Source organism: Nuphar pumila, unplaced genomic scaffold, assembly GCF_984573655.1.
Source record: "Nuphar pumila unplaced genomic scaffold, dmNupPumi1.hap1.1 HAP1_SCAFFOLD_174, whole genome shotgun sequence".
Classification (NCBI taxonomy): Eukaryota; Viridiplantae; Streptophyta; class Magnoliopsida; order Nymphaeales; family Nymphaeaceae; genus Nuphar; species Nuphar pumila.
This window is the reverse complement of record NW_028323202.1, coordinates 48,208-65,024: the sequence shown is the minus strand read 5'-3', so window position 1 is coordinate 65,024 and position 16,817 is coordinate 48,208. Positions and strand designations below refer to the sequence as shown.

Genomic DNA, 16,817 nt, shown 5'->3' with positions numbered 1-16,817 from the left:
GAGAGGCTGACCGGTCTATCTATTTTTCGGAGGGTCATTTACGTTGTTGGCGGGAACGCTGTCCACAAACGCGTGTCTGGCTGCATATCGATGAGATGAGAGCCAAGCTGCGCAAAAAGTTGAGGACAGCATCATAAACACAAGGATCTCAGCACACTATCAGGTCATAATGTATCGTCTGCTGTTGCTCTCTACTGTATTGCAACCGTTTGCGTGTTATTGTCTTGCGGTTTCAAAATGGCTGACGGTGCAGAAAAGCTCACAGACGCTCAGATCCAAGAGTTCAAGGAGGCTTTTGCACTTTTCGACAAGGACGGAGATGGTATCGCTTCAGCTTCTCTGTGGCTGCCTCGTTTGTGTGTCTGGAGTCCAAGTTTTCCGACCTTTTCAAACCGTGCTTGGAGAGCATGGTTTCCTGAAATTGCTTGACTACACATATCCTTTCTTACCATAAGCGACGTTCTTTTCGCCTGGCACATATGCCCTGAGTTGTGTGGTGCTTTGTCACTGGCTCGTGCAGGTTGAGGTGGCGACTGATTCGAAGCTGTCCCTGCGTTCGTGACCTGTCACGCTGGCATGTGCTTTCAGGAACGATTACAACAAAGGAGCTTGGCACAGTCATGCGTTCCTTGGGTCAGAACCCAACCGAGGCGGAGCTCCAGGACATGATCAACGAGGTGGATGCCGACGGGAATGGCACCATCGATTTCCCAGAGTTCCTCAACCTCATGCAGAGGAAAATGCAGGTGAATTTATTGCATTGCCTCTGTCTGCTCAATGTCGTGTGCTTCGTACCCTCTCTCCTCTTCGACGTGCGAGTGCCTCACTTGCGACACGAGTGCAGGACCACGATAACGAGGAAGAGCTGCGCGAAGCTTTCAAGGTGTTCGACAAAGATGGAAATGGTTTCATTTCCGCAGCTGAGGTATGTAGCCCAAGCCCTGGCGAAACATTGGGCATTCAAGTCAGGTCAAAGTGTGATGGTGACCCATACACTGTATGCTGCTCCGCAGTACATAAGCTCAAAGTTTTGTGTGTCTGGTAGAGAATTCTCAGATGAAGGGACAGGGGCCAGTTCGTGCCATCTTGGCGGAGCAGGGAGCGTGCTTGTTTCGCTGGCTTCTCCTGGCGGACTGTGGTTGGAACAGCATTCCGCATTTGTTTCATTCAAATGCCCTGCATGAACATCGCTCCTCACTTTCGTGACAAGCGAGATCTCTGGCAAATTGCACGGCATGCAATGAAATTACAACGAGGACACGAAATGTCGTTGGCGTGGTCTTGATGAAGCAACTCGCAATATTAGTCTGCATTCATCCCACGATGCTAGCCTCTTGTATATCTTTATCATGCATCAATCGACATTTTTGAGAGTATCGATAACGTGCGGCCACTCTTCGCTTCTGTAACGTTGGTATTGACGCGTTGTCTTGGTCGACAACTACCTGCACCCGAGTTGGTCTAACAGTGTCCTGATGTGGCACTCAGCATCATCCATGATCTTGGATAGATCACTGCACACTTGCACAAGCCCTGCTTCCACCAGCCTTGTCCACTCGCACAACCAAGGGTGTGTGAAGTGTCCAGCGGTCTTGGTGTGCAAGTACTAGTTGCCATTTTGGGTTTCCAGTGTTTGGTGAAATTACCTCGACCTGCGTACTCGGGTGATCCACCAATTTAAGAACGTTGCTGCTACCTAGCGACCCATCATGGCCCTCAAAGGCCTTGCATGTTGTTGTTTCTGAGTATGTTGAGGTGGTTGTTGTGGATTTTGGCATTTCTCAGGGTCGTATTTCAGTTCTGTGCCATATTAACATATTGCATAGGGCTGTGGGGACGTACTTGCATGATATGGTCATCAGGTCATAGGACCGCGCATGCTGACCATGCACTTTCTGCACTGATCTGGCCAGGGCGGGGTAAAACGAGGCAACCCGAGGCCCAAAGAAGGCCAGCAGGACCGAATCAACTCAATATTTGCCAAATGGGCGAGGCCATGATTTAGAAAGTTACTGGCAATGGCGGAGTATCTTCCAGACAAGATGTGTGGAAGTCGAGTCCTCATGGGCTTCAGGGTCGTTGACTTGTTATGCGAAAGAAAGATCCCTACGGAGAATATAGCGAAGGTCACTTAGAGCATGAGAATCTTAGTCGGTCATTCTATGTGCAACTGCAAGCTGGCGTCACCCACGCTTGGTTATGATTACAGTTTCACGTTGACGTTCACACGGTCTCTTTGCAGCAAAGGGATGCATCCGTGTTGAGCACTATGTTCCTGCCATATCTCAGGACACATAGCGGAGTTGACTTGTAGCTGAAAAGATTGTAGAGGTTGAGTTCATCTGTGACTTGCAGCTGAGGCACGTCATGACCAACCTTGGGAGAAGCTGACCGACGAGGAGGTGGATGAGATGATTCGCGAGGCAGACGTCGATGGCGATGGACAGGTCAACTACGAAGAGTTCGTGCGCATGATGGTTGCGAAGTAGTGGCCAGGTTACAGGCAGCAACTTGCATCAGCATCGGTCACATCTTAGCTTGGTCGGAAATTTGTGGCTCCGCCTTGTCGCTCAGCTGGGCATGAATTTGGCCTCAATGTGCATGTCCTACCTGTCAGTACGACAGACATGTCTGCAAGGGTTGTGCTCAATGCTTCTCGACTGCTTTGAGATCATGATTGCTAGGGCGTTCTGCCTCGATACATGTGCATCATGAATCGCAGAGCATGTACATGTATCAACATACCAGTATACACACACGGTGCTATCTCGAAATGTACCCAGCATGTGTCCATGGTGCCTATGAATCAAAAGTTCTGGTAGCATTGACATTGAATGAGCTGGCATCTCCTGAGGTCGGAACACATCCGTACCGCAGCATTGCTGGATGATGTGTTGCTCATTGCAGATGTCTATGTGTTGTAGAAGCACTGGGCGGTTCAAAGTTCCGTGTCAATATTGCTCTTGTGTTGTTACTGCAAGGTCATGACTTGTCACCACCCCAAATTGTGTCACTTGTTCAAACGCATCCCAACCGTCATGTGCACATCACCACCCAGACGAAACAACATCCAAGAGGTGCAGTGAAGCCGACCCTTTTGTCAGTTTCATTCATGCTGAGAGTACCAAATCCTTCGTCGATCAGTTCCAATGACAGACAGTACCCCAAAGAACCTTTGCCATCAGCAGGACCATAGTACTTATGTGTTACAACGAAGCGGGAAAGCAAAGCAGAAATAAACTGCAAACAAGGACGACTCAATTCAAGAACACACGAAAGAAAATCAAACCATACACACAGGAAAACAAAGAAAGAAAGAAAAGAACAATCAAAACAGCCAGCCGACAAGACTAAGGGAGAGCAAAGCAGGAGCGCTACAACACGACACACCAACCCCTCTACCGTAGTAAATTAAACATAGGTTCGTAACGCGTAACGCTGGGCCGGACAACTTCCTTGGCGTTTATTATATTGGTAGCGCGTAATGATTGGGGGAAAAAAAAACCTTGTGAACGGTTGTTTAATAAATGTTGGATGTAACGGGTAACTCTGTCCAGAATTTTCTTAAGGTGCCTGCGGCACCCTGTGTACCCTGGCCTATTCGAAGCCCGACACCAGAACGAACCCTGTTATGAATGTAAGCATATAAGGGCCCATCTTACCTTGCAGAAACCACCAATTTGTCAACATGCACTGTCACGCACCGTCCACCCCAGCTGGGGCCGGTTCACGCAAGCAAAGGCAGTCATTGCTGTGTTTCAAGAAGGTGAAGACATGACAACTGCTGAAAAAGCCGAACATGATGAGCGAGAATGGAATCGCATTGATGATTACTTGTTTGAGAAAGATGAGAGAGCGCCCCTGGTGTTAGATGTTAGTGCAGATGATGGTGATTGCCCGGCTGAGCTGGAGCGAAGGCAGAAGGAAGTAATCAGAAAGAGAGTTCTATCCCATGCACGTGTGAAACGCTTCCGAGAAAGGAAGGCTGCGCTGGCTTCCCAGGACGCCCCAGCCCGCTTGCTCGACGATGGTGTGGATAGGGGTGAGTTGCCCGAGGGTTCCGATGGGGTGGATAGGGGTGAGTTGCCTGACACAGCTCAGACACAGCCCGCCAAGCGAAGGGTTGGCAGGCCCGAGGGTTCCAAGAACAAGCGAAAGCGACAGTACTCTCCTACACCTGTGGCACGGGACCAGAATGCGCGAGGCTTCGCCCGCAAGCGGTACAAATTGCTGTACCTTGAAAAACAATCGCCTGCGGCGCCAGTCATTTCCTCAACCGTATGAACGGTGTTTAATAAATTGAAAACGCGTAATGTTTTGGACTTCAACCTAATTGACGGTTGTTTAATAATGTAATGCCGTAACGCCCCTCATTTTCTCAACCATATGTTTAATTTACTATCGTACACCTCACCTGCCTCATCAACCGGCAGCTCACAACCCGGCATGAACTGCCGGCCCACTTTCTGTACAAAACAAAACATGGACGGTAATACATCTTCCGTTGCCATGGCACAAAGCACAGCTGAGTTCTTGCCGGACCGAGCGCACAAATGCTGCCTTCGAAACACCTCCACTTGCAGCCGCCACATCGCCTAGGTCCGACAAGAAACGCGAAGCCTCTCGCCCAAGGCGCCCGAACGACTCAACTGCAAGCGGTATGAAGTCGTAGCCGACGTCTTGACCAAGTGACGTAAACTGACGTCTCTTTGCCTGCTCCGCCCGCAACACGGCAAAACCCGCATCACGAGCCGCGCCACGAACGTAGGAAGCTGCGGTAGGATGCATAACCACGCAATCCAAGACGACGATGCGGCCCTCCGGCATGACAGCCAGAATGTCGCCACGCCGCAGACCAGCAGCGCCATTGCAGTGGCCATGAGCGACCAGACTGCTGTATGCTGGTTCCGCACTGGAAGCGCAACCAGCACGACGCATGGCCCGATGCCAGGCAGAAGCCCAGATATCGTGGCGTAACGTGGCGTATCGTTGCCATCCCAGCAGTTTGATTGCAGACCATCGCATGATCTGGCTTCCCCGCATCTCCAGCTCCACATAGACAAGGCGGAGCTGCTACCCGAACAGGCACCCCGAGACCTAGAAGGTGGCGTCCAGCTGAGACAAAATCCTCATTGCTAAGACGCGTAGTGGCAGCACCAGGCAGCGCAGTGATCCACGCCGCGGAAGGACCAGTCGCAGCACTAAAGAGACGAGCCGCATCCCGTCTACCCGCGTCGGTGGCCACATCAAACGAGGATCCGAAGTCGCGAGCAGCGCGATTGCCAATAACTCGCGACACAACGTGCTGCACACCTGGCAACAATTCGGCCACCAAAGCGTCTGTGATGTCGCGAGAAGACTGCTCCCAACCACAGTCTGAAGCAACGCTGTCATAAACGCGTTGCCAAGCAGAGATCGGAGGAGCCCGCGCTACCCCAGTAAAGGGCATGCAAGCCGCCACACCACCTGCCATGGCAGCTTGCGCCAATGCCGCCCCAGAAACAAGAGCAGCATCAGCTTCCACTTCGGAGGAGAAACGCAGCCCTAAACCACCATGCCGTAAAGGCAAGGTCATTTGCTGCAACTCGCGACCTCCAAGGACACGCGCGCCCGCGGGCCCAATGGCCGAAGGCACGCGAAAGAGGCAGACGGCGGCATGAAGGATCGCTTGCTCAACACGACGCGTGGCCGCCGCCAAATGCAAACACGGCACATAGCACTGGAAATGAAACATGCGCAGGGAGAGGGATGCCCGCAGCAAAGCAAACTGTGATTGCTTGGGCAGTGGAAGCCGCATCAACTTCTCAACCTGCGACGTGACACTGTCCGCGCGCGCGGACGCAATGCCTGCAACATATGCGTCTGAGCCAACAAGAGTGCCGCAGACTGTGACACCATCCGGGTTGTGCCGGACACGCAGATCCGCAGCCAATCGGGCGATCGCACTTGGAGGGCCTCCCGTGAGGGCGCACTTGCGAGGTTGCACCGACAGATCCACCCCTGCAGCGCCACGGGGTCCATGCAACGTGGAGAAAGCAGCCCGCAATTGCTCAGCGCGACCCACCATACTAACGTCGTCCGCGAAAGCAACAATTGCGACACCCGGCGCCGCCGCACGCGCACGCTCCAGCGGTTGCTGTAATGCTAGGGCAAACAATAGAGGTCCCAGTGGGTCACCTTGCCGCACGCCTGCTTGCGACTGTACCGGAGGTGTGCCGGGAGGGGCTCCCAGAATGTGCAGGTCCGAGGGACCGCCATAAGCCCACTGTACAAAAGGCAGCAGCGCAGGTACGCGGTCTTTCACCGCAGCAAACACGGCCGAACGCGCAACGCTGTTGAAAGCGTTGGCTTGGTCCACAGTGAGAAGGGCCGCCTCCGGATCTTCAGCCAGGGCAGCGCGAACAGCATGGCCCACCGCCTCCGCGCCCCCCGGAACGCCCACACCCAGTTGAAGCGGGGCAAGCGCGGGACCAACTTCTTCACAAGCAGTCAGCGCACATAAAGCGGCAAACCTGTACCAAACCTCGCCAATAGCGATGGGCCGCACTCCACCGTCTGGCTTTTGCAGGCCCGCGAGAGAGGCGTCCAAGAGGGAGCTGTGACGTGGAAGCTCACCACTAGTAATTATGTAGTGTGCAAGATGTTTAATATTGTGGTATCGCCCTTGTCACATCCATTTGGGATGTTGCAGTAAGGTCTAACCAAAAACATTACAACTATCAACTGGACGAATGGCTGAGCTTTCAATGGAGAGTATACCAGTATAACTTGATTAACTCAGCACCCCCCAGTGATGTACATGAGTTCTGGGTAATGGAGGGAGACATTGTGTGGAAAGGCAGCGATGCAAATCCACACCGGTTCAATTCTGTGCAATCCAAATGGCATTTCTTTGATGCACCACAACGCATCAACTGTCGTTCAAACGACCAGCAATGTTGCGCAACTTAGTGTACACCTTGCTAGCCGGTGATCCCAAAATAAGTGCACAAATCGCGTCTCGTGCAACGCGTATGTTCTGGTAGGAGCCCAGTATATGGATCTTGGTATCAGCCAGGACAATGCGCGTCCTGGAAGCGTTCTCAATTGTGAACCGGGTCTTGCCATCCTTCCCTGATATCCGGCCAATCGCTCGCGATAAATGCTCTCCCCGCAACGTCTGCACAGAAAACACAACTCAACTGCCGAACCAAAATCGCAAGCGGATAATCACGGAGCCAGCCATCAATGCTCGTCGTCAATATGCTGCTTGGAAAGTAGAGTGTCTGGATGTGTGCAACACTCAGCGTAACTCATTGTCTTCAAGGAAAGACTTTGAGGGAAGCACTTGTGAAAATAAAGGCAGGCTTCCCCGTTACCAGCCGCCTCGCCACCTTCACAGCAGTGAATGAAGCCGTACCCAACCCAACACAATGCCTTCATCATTTTTACAGCCATCCTTTTCATGTTCATCTCCGAATATGAGAACAGACAATCGGCAGATACCTCTCTGTGTTGTCCACAACTGAATGATGCGAGTTCCGTATGCATACCAGGTATACCAGGTTTGAGCAGTAGCTCGAAACAAAAAACCTGAGGCAAGCCTCGCGAGTTCCGCTATTAAGGGCGAGCATGCAATCCGAGCACGCATGCTAGAAGGGCAAGCAGGCGCATCACAGGTGAGTCACGGGATCACAAATCGCAGACTATCTATAAACTAGAGTACACCGGCACGAGCACATACCAGCCAGGTACATAACCAGAAGTGGAGCTATTGGTGTAACAACAATTTTTGTACTAGCCACAATGAGTGCGTAACTTACTTCTTACCAGCAACTTACCAGTACCATTAGATTTAAGAAATGAAAATACATCAGGCTTTTGCATGCGACATGCCGAAAGGTCATGTAGGCAGAATTCAAAAGGCAACCAAGGTAATGTTGGTCAAGCAGTCACTAACGTTGACTTGCAGCGAACAGACATCATTTCGATACATTCACACGATCATGTGGCATCCAGACATGAATGCGTGTGGTATAACGTGAGCTGTGACAAATGGCCTTCATGCCCCCTAAGCAGTGGCTCGGAAATAAAATTCCCGAGGCAAGCCTCGCGAGTTCCGCTATAAGGGCGATCCGAGCATGCATGCTAGAACTGCAAGCTGGCGCATCACAGATGACTCATGGGACCACTAATCGAAGACTTGTTATGAACTGGAGAACCCCAGTACAAGCACATACATAACACATGATGTTGCGCTCTGAAGTGGACAGGCAGCTGACGATGGATCACACCTTCACGTCCTTGATTTCAAATGTTTCAATGTACAGGTCATCCATACGCACCAGTGCGATGGCGTCTTTCAAATCAAATCCTGCACATCACACAGCATATCCATCTTGCAGAGTCACACCACCATGATGCCACACAGAAATGTGGACACTGTTACTTGCTTGCTTTACCATATAATTGCCGCCACTGTTGGCAGGGGAGTCCTCCCAGCATTCTGTCAGATGAATGTAACCGTGTCTTTAGTGCTTGCGTGATCAATCAGCTGCATGAACATACACGATGTACATTGAGAAAAGCGATCGTCATATATTTCTCGTATTGCCGACCTCTGAATGATGCTAGTACCCAACATATACATAGGACTGTATGAGAACAAAGACTCTCCACTTTTGTTGTAAAGCCAAGCCTTGTACTAGCCACGGTGCATGCGCGGGTCGCTACTCACACAATTACTCCGATTATGCATTGCTTATGAAATAACATGCCATCCTAGCAGACTGTACGATCACCTAGTGATGATAATGATGGATCGTTTGGCTACGCCTTCAGCCCGCTGTCGCATGAGACGTTCGGCCGCCTGGGCAAGCTGGCGATGGAGCTGCTCAATACCCTGGCGACAACAGCGAGTGCTGGGGGTGACGAGATCAAGGATGGATTTGTCACCAATGCGCTACGGGAACTCAGCATCGGCCTATGTAGGGGCAATGCTATCAAGTACCGTCGTTCTCTTCAAGCTTTAGCTCGTGCCAGCGGCCGCGCGTTTATGACAGGCTTCCTTGTTCCGACCGCTGACGTTCAATGAGCTGTATCACTTCGAATGTGCTGTCTTTATTAAAAATTGGTGTCTATTTCCTGCCATTGTCTGTGTGATGTAATGATGTATCGGTTTACAACACCACCATATCGATATGAACATTGGCAACTCCAAGGACTGCCTGGGAACCAGTGTGTGTGAAAATCGATATCGCGGGCATGCCAATGGCATTGGCAATGCAATAGGCATAAAGATATAGCTGATTGATTCTATTCCAACAAGTTACCCCTATGGCTGACCTTCATAGTCCCGTTCATAGGCCTTGTCATGTATGGCCTAGCACGTACATGCGCAAGGCATGGTGAGGGGAAAGGCCCATGTTACGCCTGTCAGCGTTGCTTGAATGCATATCCTCACAAGCGCCTTTACCTGGTCTACTCCACCTTATGAACGTGCGTACCTAATATGAATGCATGTGTGAAGTCCGCTGCTTTCTGCAGGAGACCAGCGTCCCGTTGCTCCTTTGTGGTCTTTATCTCCACCTTTTTTGTCTTCAAGTTCATGCGCATATCCAGCTTCAGTTGCCCGGTGACAATCTTGTATATTTCCATCCACACCCCCTTCAGTGGAGTCATGCGATTTTGTGGGACGCTTATCTGCAAAGGATTGTGACTCATCAGCACAGACTTCACGGGATGGCTGAGGCACGGAAGCCCAAGCACGCATTCTTCAACAGTTCATGAATCATCAGAACGGCTGCAGCAGGTTTTGCATGTTCTTTGAATAATGCTGTGTGTATGTTGGCGTGCCTGCAGGGCATAATTGTCATCCATAACTGCGGAAGCCGACGGCGTCATGCGACTAAGAACTTGCGCAAAGGGCCCGACGATATTGAGCGCACCCTTCGAAATTCAACTTTCCCTCCGCAAACTGTCTTGGCCGTCAGGGGTGTAAATTTTGGCTTAGCTGGCAAAACATCATCCGCATCCATCGGCTGAGTTGCCACCGCTGCAAGCACAGACTTCTCATCGTTTCGAGGTGCTTTAGGCATGTTCCCAAAGCCCTTACTCCGCTAAGGGCGTCTGTCCCTCTGTGGGTTGCTGCCAGCCGTCACAGTGGGATGGTGCACTGCTGTCCTGCCGCGACGTTCACGAACAGACACGAGAGCCACGACAGGATGAGAATGACAGAGGTGAATTTGATACGATGTCACAGCTTGTTCAGCGGTGTAAGGATAGGGCACTCTGAGGACATTTAGAGTGGATGGTAACGAAGTGATGTCCACTGAAAGTATCCACAATGTCGGTGCAGTGCCTATCGCAGCAATCTTGTGGAATCACGGCGCTTCCTCGCTGCCATGGTGACCAGGCTGGTGCAGGGCAACTACGCCGGAGCAGGCCTCATGCCGTGTGCCTATCGGAACCCGGCTGGCCCGTCATAACCACCCACGTGCATGGCCATGCACACGCTCAACGTCGATACAAGCAAACGCACACATAAAGATTACACATACAAATGATATTTGGGAGGGGCACATGTTTCTGAAAGCAGGTCACCCTGTCAATGGAAATGGAGACCTGCCAACCATCGGCGATACCCTGGCAGAGTTCCCGCAAACGTTTATGGAGCTGAGGGTGTTCAAGGTGGCAACTTCCAACGCATCAAGAAATAATATAAGTTTTGGAATTGTTCACGGTGGTTCCTTGGACACTTGTTGCATCAATTTTGAGCGCTAAAGCAAAGTTGTGTGTGGAGGAGAGGAACCATGACAGTAACCACAACAATTCCTTGTGTGGCTCGCCGCCTTACCCAGCCAGGAGGATTGTGCACCACTTTGAAAGTTGCCAAGCCTTCTTGAGGCTGTCGTTTTATGGGATCTGATTTCTTATTTTCATTGCAGCCGAAATGTGTTGCATTGTGGCGCTCAAGCTGGTGAACGCATAGTAAACCTCCACTCATCTGGCGTCCAAAAAGTCTTCAGGATGACTCCGAATTTGGAATAAGCACACATCATTCAGGGGTCGTTATGTTCGGCAGTCCTAGCTCAGAGAGAAAAGCAGGGGTTGCAAACATCACATCCAACTGGTTGCGCAGCAGCCGCCCCATGCTGAGCGGTATTACTTTCCTTGAAGGAATGATGTTGAGCAGTGCTTCGCCAGAGTGAGATTCGAACCCCATGTCTGTCGCGAATAATCATGTAGTTTTAGGGATGTAGACCCACAAAGCAAACTGCCTGGCGAGGCACTGACGTTGAGTACTGCCACGAGTTCCAAGGAAGGCGCATAGCTTGACATTATATCACTCCATTGTTTCCATGGAAACAGTGGGAGCATGACAACATGCACCATCAGGACAACTTAAATTTCCACGCAGCCGTCGACGAGAGCATACATGCACCAACTATCGGGAAAACGCAAACTGCAGATTAAGACGTAAATCTGCGACCACGCACGGGGGGTATAGGTGGCCGTATGATGATTGAGCGATGCAACTAATCGCACGCTGACAAGTCAACAAGCCTGCAACAACCTTGCTGCTGAGGCCACATCTGATCTGAGCAGGAAGATCATTCTACCCACACAAGTACTGGAACACATGACGAAATCGGGCGCCAGGGAACTGTGGCATTCCCATCAGAAGCGCGAAAATGAAAACAGGCAATGAACGGCAGACTCAAACAGGCGGCACTGCTTCGACATGCATCGCGCAAGGCTCCTCACCCAGGATCACAATGCATCCCATCGGTACACCGAGCAGTCATACCGATCAGGGTGAAACCATCGGTTCCAAAAATGGCGACACCATCAGTTCGATGTGGCACACAACATTGCAAGTGCAGTGCTGACAAGGTCAAGGACGCATGGAAAAGGAAACAGGACCCAAGGTATGCTCTACAGAAGACACCAGCCAAAACTTATCTGTAGATTGCATCACTCATCTCTTCAACTAGCTACAGCCGCTCACGGAGATTAGAAACAAGCCTTCTTGCGGCGCACGCTTGAAGCTTGCGCAAACTTAAAACTGTGGTCAAGAGCTCGTTGACCAGACTCGAAACGCGGGCCATGCTTCCAAGTATCCAGGCATTAGCTAAAGGGGGCAACACTCCAGGTCGAGCACTCCTGTGATGAGGGCCATCTCCAACGGGGGCATCCTCAAGCAGGGGTTACAGCTCCACATCAAGCCCAATGCTAAGTGAAGGTAGAAAGAGGTGCATCACCTCAACTTGTCCAGAAACACCACCCGCATCCTCTATGATCGTGACTGCAGGCAGCATGAACGTTGCATGCGGACTAATTATTTCCAGCTCAACGACCCATCATGCGACTTGGCTCAAAAGCGGGGGGGGGGGGCTCCCACTGCCTCAAGCACACATGACTCAGCGCCCCACCTCGAAGGATGAGTCCCGCGCAAGAGCCTTCGAGGGACTGAAAGCTGTTGAGCGATAAAGCGGTAGGGCAACATCGCGCTGCTCCGGCACAGGCGCACTTGCGGAGATCAAGGACATGCGATGTGTTGCCGCAGTCGACATTGCAGTCGACATCGAAGTCTTTCGGTTTGCCTACGATGTCGCTGACAGCTCGGTGGCTTCCTGAAACCTCATCTGGACGCTTTTCACAGCATTCCTCCATTCCTCGTCTGTCACCCTGCACACACCACGGACACGCTGTGGGACACTTTGGGATATGGCGAACTGGTTGATCGGTCATAGTCCGACCCTGTGTACCTGTCTTACATGCACACTGCCTCCGGTTGCACTCAATCATGGCAATGCTTGGTTGAATATTCTCACGGCAGTAAGGAGACAGTGATGCAGCACCGCCGGTGCAATTAAAGCATTGCACAGCGAACGGCCTCGGTGACTTGTCACAAAAGCGCAGTCGTGTTGAAGCGAGAGCCCATTGATGAAGGTGGCTACACAAGCGACGATACGAGCTAAGAAACGAGCGAAGTGGCTGTGCTCCCGGATGTTCAATCTCGTTCGTGTTCTGCAGGCTGCACCAAGTCAGTCGAGATCCAAGCAACGTACCCGCCGGCGTCGGGAGACGGTGATGTGTCCGGCACACCAGTGACGCTACAATGAGCGCCCTGCTCATTTGGTTGCCCCTCCGCAGCTCGCATTGGGAACGGCACCATCTGCATCTGTTGCATGGACATCATGTCACCCACGGAGCCCATGTGCGCCGGCATGAAATGCGGAGTGCCGTCTGGCTGCACTGCAATCATCTGTGGCATCATGCCGCCCTGGATCTCGATTTTAAGCCCCTCCTGTGTGAACTGCGGCATCGTCATGTTGCTGAGCATGTGCATCGGCACACCGCCTTCGATCGCGCCTTCGCCGTCTTTGCCGCTGAGGACATTGAGCGGCACGAGGATAGGACAGCCAGACACTGAGCTGCCAACGACGCCCATCATCCCCTGAGGCGTCATCATGATCATCTGGTCGGTGCTCATCCCCGCCATCGGCCCCCACGGCACCATGAGTGGCATTCCCCCGTTGAAGCCCTGCACTGGAACGCCTTCCGCAGTGGACGAGACGACCGGCGTGCCGTGCACCGGCCCCAGCTTTCCCGTCATCTCCATATCCATATCGAGCGACTGTGAGCTTGGGACCGGCGTGCCGACAGCGGTGGACTCGCGTAAATCGCACCCCCCCCCCCTGCAGTCAGGCGCCTGGAGTTTGCCGTCATGCATGGCCAGCATGTGCATGCCGTTCGGGCCCACCGTCATTGGCATCGGCATCATGAACGCGGGGTGCGGGAACGCCAGCTGTGGCTGTGAGTCATCGCCGCCATCGCCGTCGGCTCGGCCGATTTCGTAGAGCACCTCCGCCGCGGCTTGCGCTGAGAGGGAGGGGTCTTTGTGCGGGAGCGAGCGGGACGGAGCTGCACCGTCCACGCGTTCCGACTTGACTGCGTTGAGAGGGTGGCCATCGTGCGTGTCGGGGTTGCGGCCATCCTCGTCAGACCGCAACTGCCCCGATGATGGCATTTCTGAGTGATGCGGCATCTCCATCATGCTGCCGCCTCCCTGGAAGACGGAGTGTGCGCCGTTTCCTTGATGTCCCGAAAAGAAGCCGAAATCAAACGCTGGGAAGCCGGCCGTTGGCTGCATTGACAGGAATTGTCAGCAAATACCCCAGAATACGGGTGTAAAACTGATGGGATACAACAGCCAGCATATACAGGTCAGGCGATGGCAAGTCAGGCTGATCCTGATGGCGTTGGTAGAACTGATTCCCAAGTAGTACTAGGAGTTGCTAAACTCCATGTCGATCCATGCGGATGCATGCAAAAAATGCATCTATCCAACCTCTACCCTTCAGCAGACATTTCTGTTGAGATCCCACCAACCTTGATATCCAAGGCAACCATTGCTCTGTGCACAACAATGCACACTTCACTAGATAGACATGTTCCCGACCTTCACACTGAACAGACAACTCTTCGTCTCCCAAGGCGGTCGTCTGCGCAGGAGATAGCCATAAGTGAGAGGCGAGCACTGCGACACAACAGGTGATAAACGAAGACGCAACTGCTTGCATCAATTTGAAGGCCATACGATGATAACGCGGAATCTGCAAAACATAGAGGCACTACCCTCCACAGCTTTGCAGGCGAACGTGCATCTCGACACGTATCTGGCCAATTTGCCTCTCATGCAGACCGAGTCTTTTCATGAAAAGACTGGCTTCATCCGCCCACGTGGTGCAGGTATGAAGATGATATTGTCATGTGCCATTGTCAAACCCCATAGGCTACAGAACTGATGGGCTTGGCCGATAGCAACAAAGCCATCATTTGTCAAACAACACAGCATTTCCGGGCTCAGAGCCACACCTGCGTGTTGCTGCCGGCATTGTTTGGAGCACATGCAAATAGGGGAGGTACCTGCAAGCGACCACTCTTCCAAAACGATCATCACTGGCTGAATGGGTAAACTGAATTCCTAGTGCAGATTTTCACGTTGTTTCTAATGGCTCGGCATCATGGACGGTGCAGAAGAGATATTGATCCCATGCTTGTCCATAGTTCCAGTCCCTCCCATGTACGCGTGAAATTGCGTTCACATACCAGGATTGAGAAATGTTTTGAAGATTGTAGTGTAGATATGACATACTCACAACATGCATGGAAATGAAAGGAGACGTGCGCTTGCAAAGCGTTTGCAAATGGGTGTTCGGGTCACTTGATGCACTGCGTTTGCACCTCATCCAAAGAGCGTGGATGGGCATAGACAGGTTGCACCTGACTTGTGTAATGAGAGATAGCTTGCTAAATCGCACACAGAATATTTAAGCCAGCGTCTGCTTGCATGGCATCGAAGTGCACCCTAAGTGCACAACCAGGTGGTACTGCACTGATAAGGCCCTCAGCTTCATTTCGTCGTCACAATATCCTGACCACACAGGTGACTGCCAAGTTTATTTTTGGGCTAACACTCATTTGCAACACATTTGAAAGACTGCACTGGCTCGTTGTGACCTCATGAAAGCAGTCGGAGAACAACGACACATATCGAGGACACTACATCCTGCTCAGAAAAAGAAGTGTTCGAGCAGTTCAGCAAACAATTGTTGAAAATGTGAGGCTTGGCATCTCTCGAGTGGCGTCAATCCCCAAATCCCAAATATCACCAATAATACGGAACGGGCTGCGGTTGTGAACTGCTGGAGCACAACACGGTGGCGGAACCACGACAGACGTGTACATGCACACTTGCTTCACTCGGAAAGGAGCGTACAACGTATTGACCCTGGTAGGGCTGTGCTTCCATCGCTCCTGAGACGTCAACGTGAAGAACTGGTGCCAGTACGCTGGCACCACTGCTGGCGTGCGGTGCAAACAGAGGCATCTCCGCCATGGGAAAAGAAGACGAGCTGGGCTCATCTGGTCCATTGTCCTGGTCTTCCAACGCTGCTGACTTCTTGCGCGCTGGCTCGTGTGATGTCTTTCTGTGCTTGATGTGGCGTGTTGCGGGGGTGGTAGATTTCGGAATTCGCTTACTGGGAGGGTTGGTAGTACGACCAGCTTTGCATTTATTGTGATGCTTTCCTGGCTCCAATTCTTCCCCACATGCAGGACAAATGGGAAGCTCTACCCCGTGTCCTCGCTCCTTGCCCGAGCCTCGCTCATTCGGAGGAGCTCTGTAGTGCACTTTCAACCTCCATAGCGATGCAAACTTGCGTTTACAACCTGCAACATATCAACAGTTAATGCACATGGAAAGTGTAGAAGAGCAAAGACACTACATGCATTTGCTGCATTCACATGGGGGCAGTACCTGGATATGGGCAATAAAATGGCTGTCTGTCTGGGTCTGCGGGCATGGCTGCAAAGCACAAAGAACGCGAAAAAAGCGCCGAACATTAATATGCCAGTCCTCAGTGGCACCTATATGCTCAACGCTCAAACTATCTGGGCGACAAACCGCAGGTAACCACGCAGCGCAGTGTATGTCACGTGCAGAGGCCAATGCATATCGAGCAAGTTCAAGTTGACAGGAAACTTGCAGCCAAGCTTTGGAAGCAGATTCGGGTCATAATTTTCTTGCAAGGGAGTCGTCGACGTGAATACGGTCAGAACCTTCATAATCCAGACTTGCCTTGGTATCTATCTCACAAGTATCTATCTGACAAATTGAGACCATAACCTACACAATTAACCTACAGAAACCGCCGTCAACAAGACGACCTTGCATGAAAAGAGCCGCACAGACGTTCAAACAAATTGAAAGCACTGCGTAAACCAAATCATGATGATGTTATCGGGTCCGAGTTGAGAAGTCGTGGCAC

At 51.8% G+C, this 16,817-nt stretch overlaps 1 protein-coding gene and 1 pseudogene across 2 annotated transcripts; one reads left to right on the top strand and one right to left on the bottom strand.

Annotated features, from left to right (window-relative positions):
* The first annotated feature begins 221 nt into the window (after window positions 1-221).
* LOC149810913 (calmodulin-like) lies at window positions 222-2,622 on the top strand (annotated as a pseudogene). The gene is made up of 4 exons (XR_016428960.1): window positions 222-322; window positions 589-746; window positions 845-925; window positions 2,356-2,622. The product of XR_016428960.1 is annotated as a calmodulin-like (transcript).
* Window positions 2,623-6,910: 4,288 nt separating this feature from the next.
* On the bottom strand, window positions 6,911-10,076 carry LOC149810912 (uncharacterized). Its single transcript, XM_089994084.1, has 4 exons — window positions 9,927-10,076; window positions 9,486-9,681; window positions 8,274-8,353; window positions 6,911-7,159 (listed from the first exon to the last, which is right to left on the bottom strand). The coding sequence occupies exons 1-4, from the start codon at window positions 10,074-10,076 to the stop codon at window positions 6,911-6,913; spliced, it is 675 nt and encodes a 224-aa protein (XP_089850210.1).
* Window positions 10,077-16,817: the final 6,741 nt, after the last annotated feature.

Coding starts and splice junctions, on each gene's coding strand:
- LOC149810912 (XM_089994084.1), bottom strand. CDS start 10,076: ATGCCTAAAGCACCTCGAAACGATGAGAAGTCTGTGCTTGCAGCGGTG. Junction 9,682..9,926: donor GGAAAGTTGAATTTCGAAGG/GTGCGCTCAATA, acceptor AATCCTTTGCAG/ATAAGCGTCCCACAAAATCG. Junction 7,160..8,273: donor TTGAAATCAAGGACGTGAAG/GTGTGATCCATC, acceptor TTTTCTGTGCAG/ACGTTGCGGGGAGAGCATTT.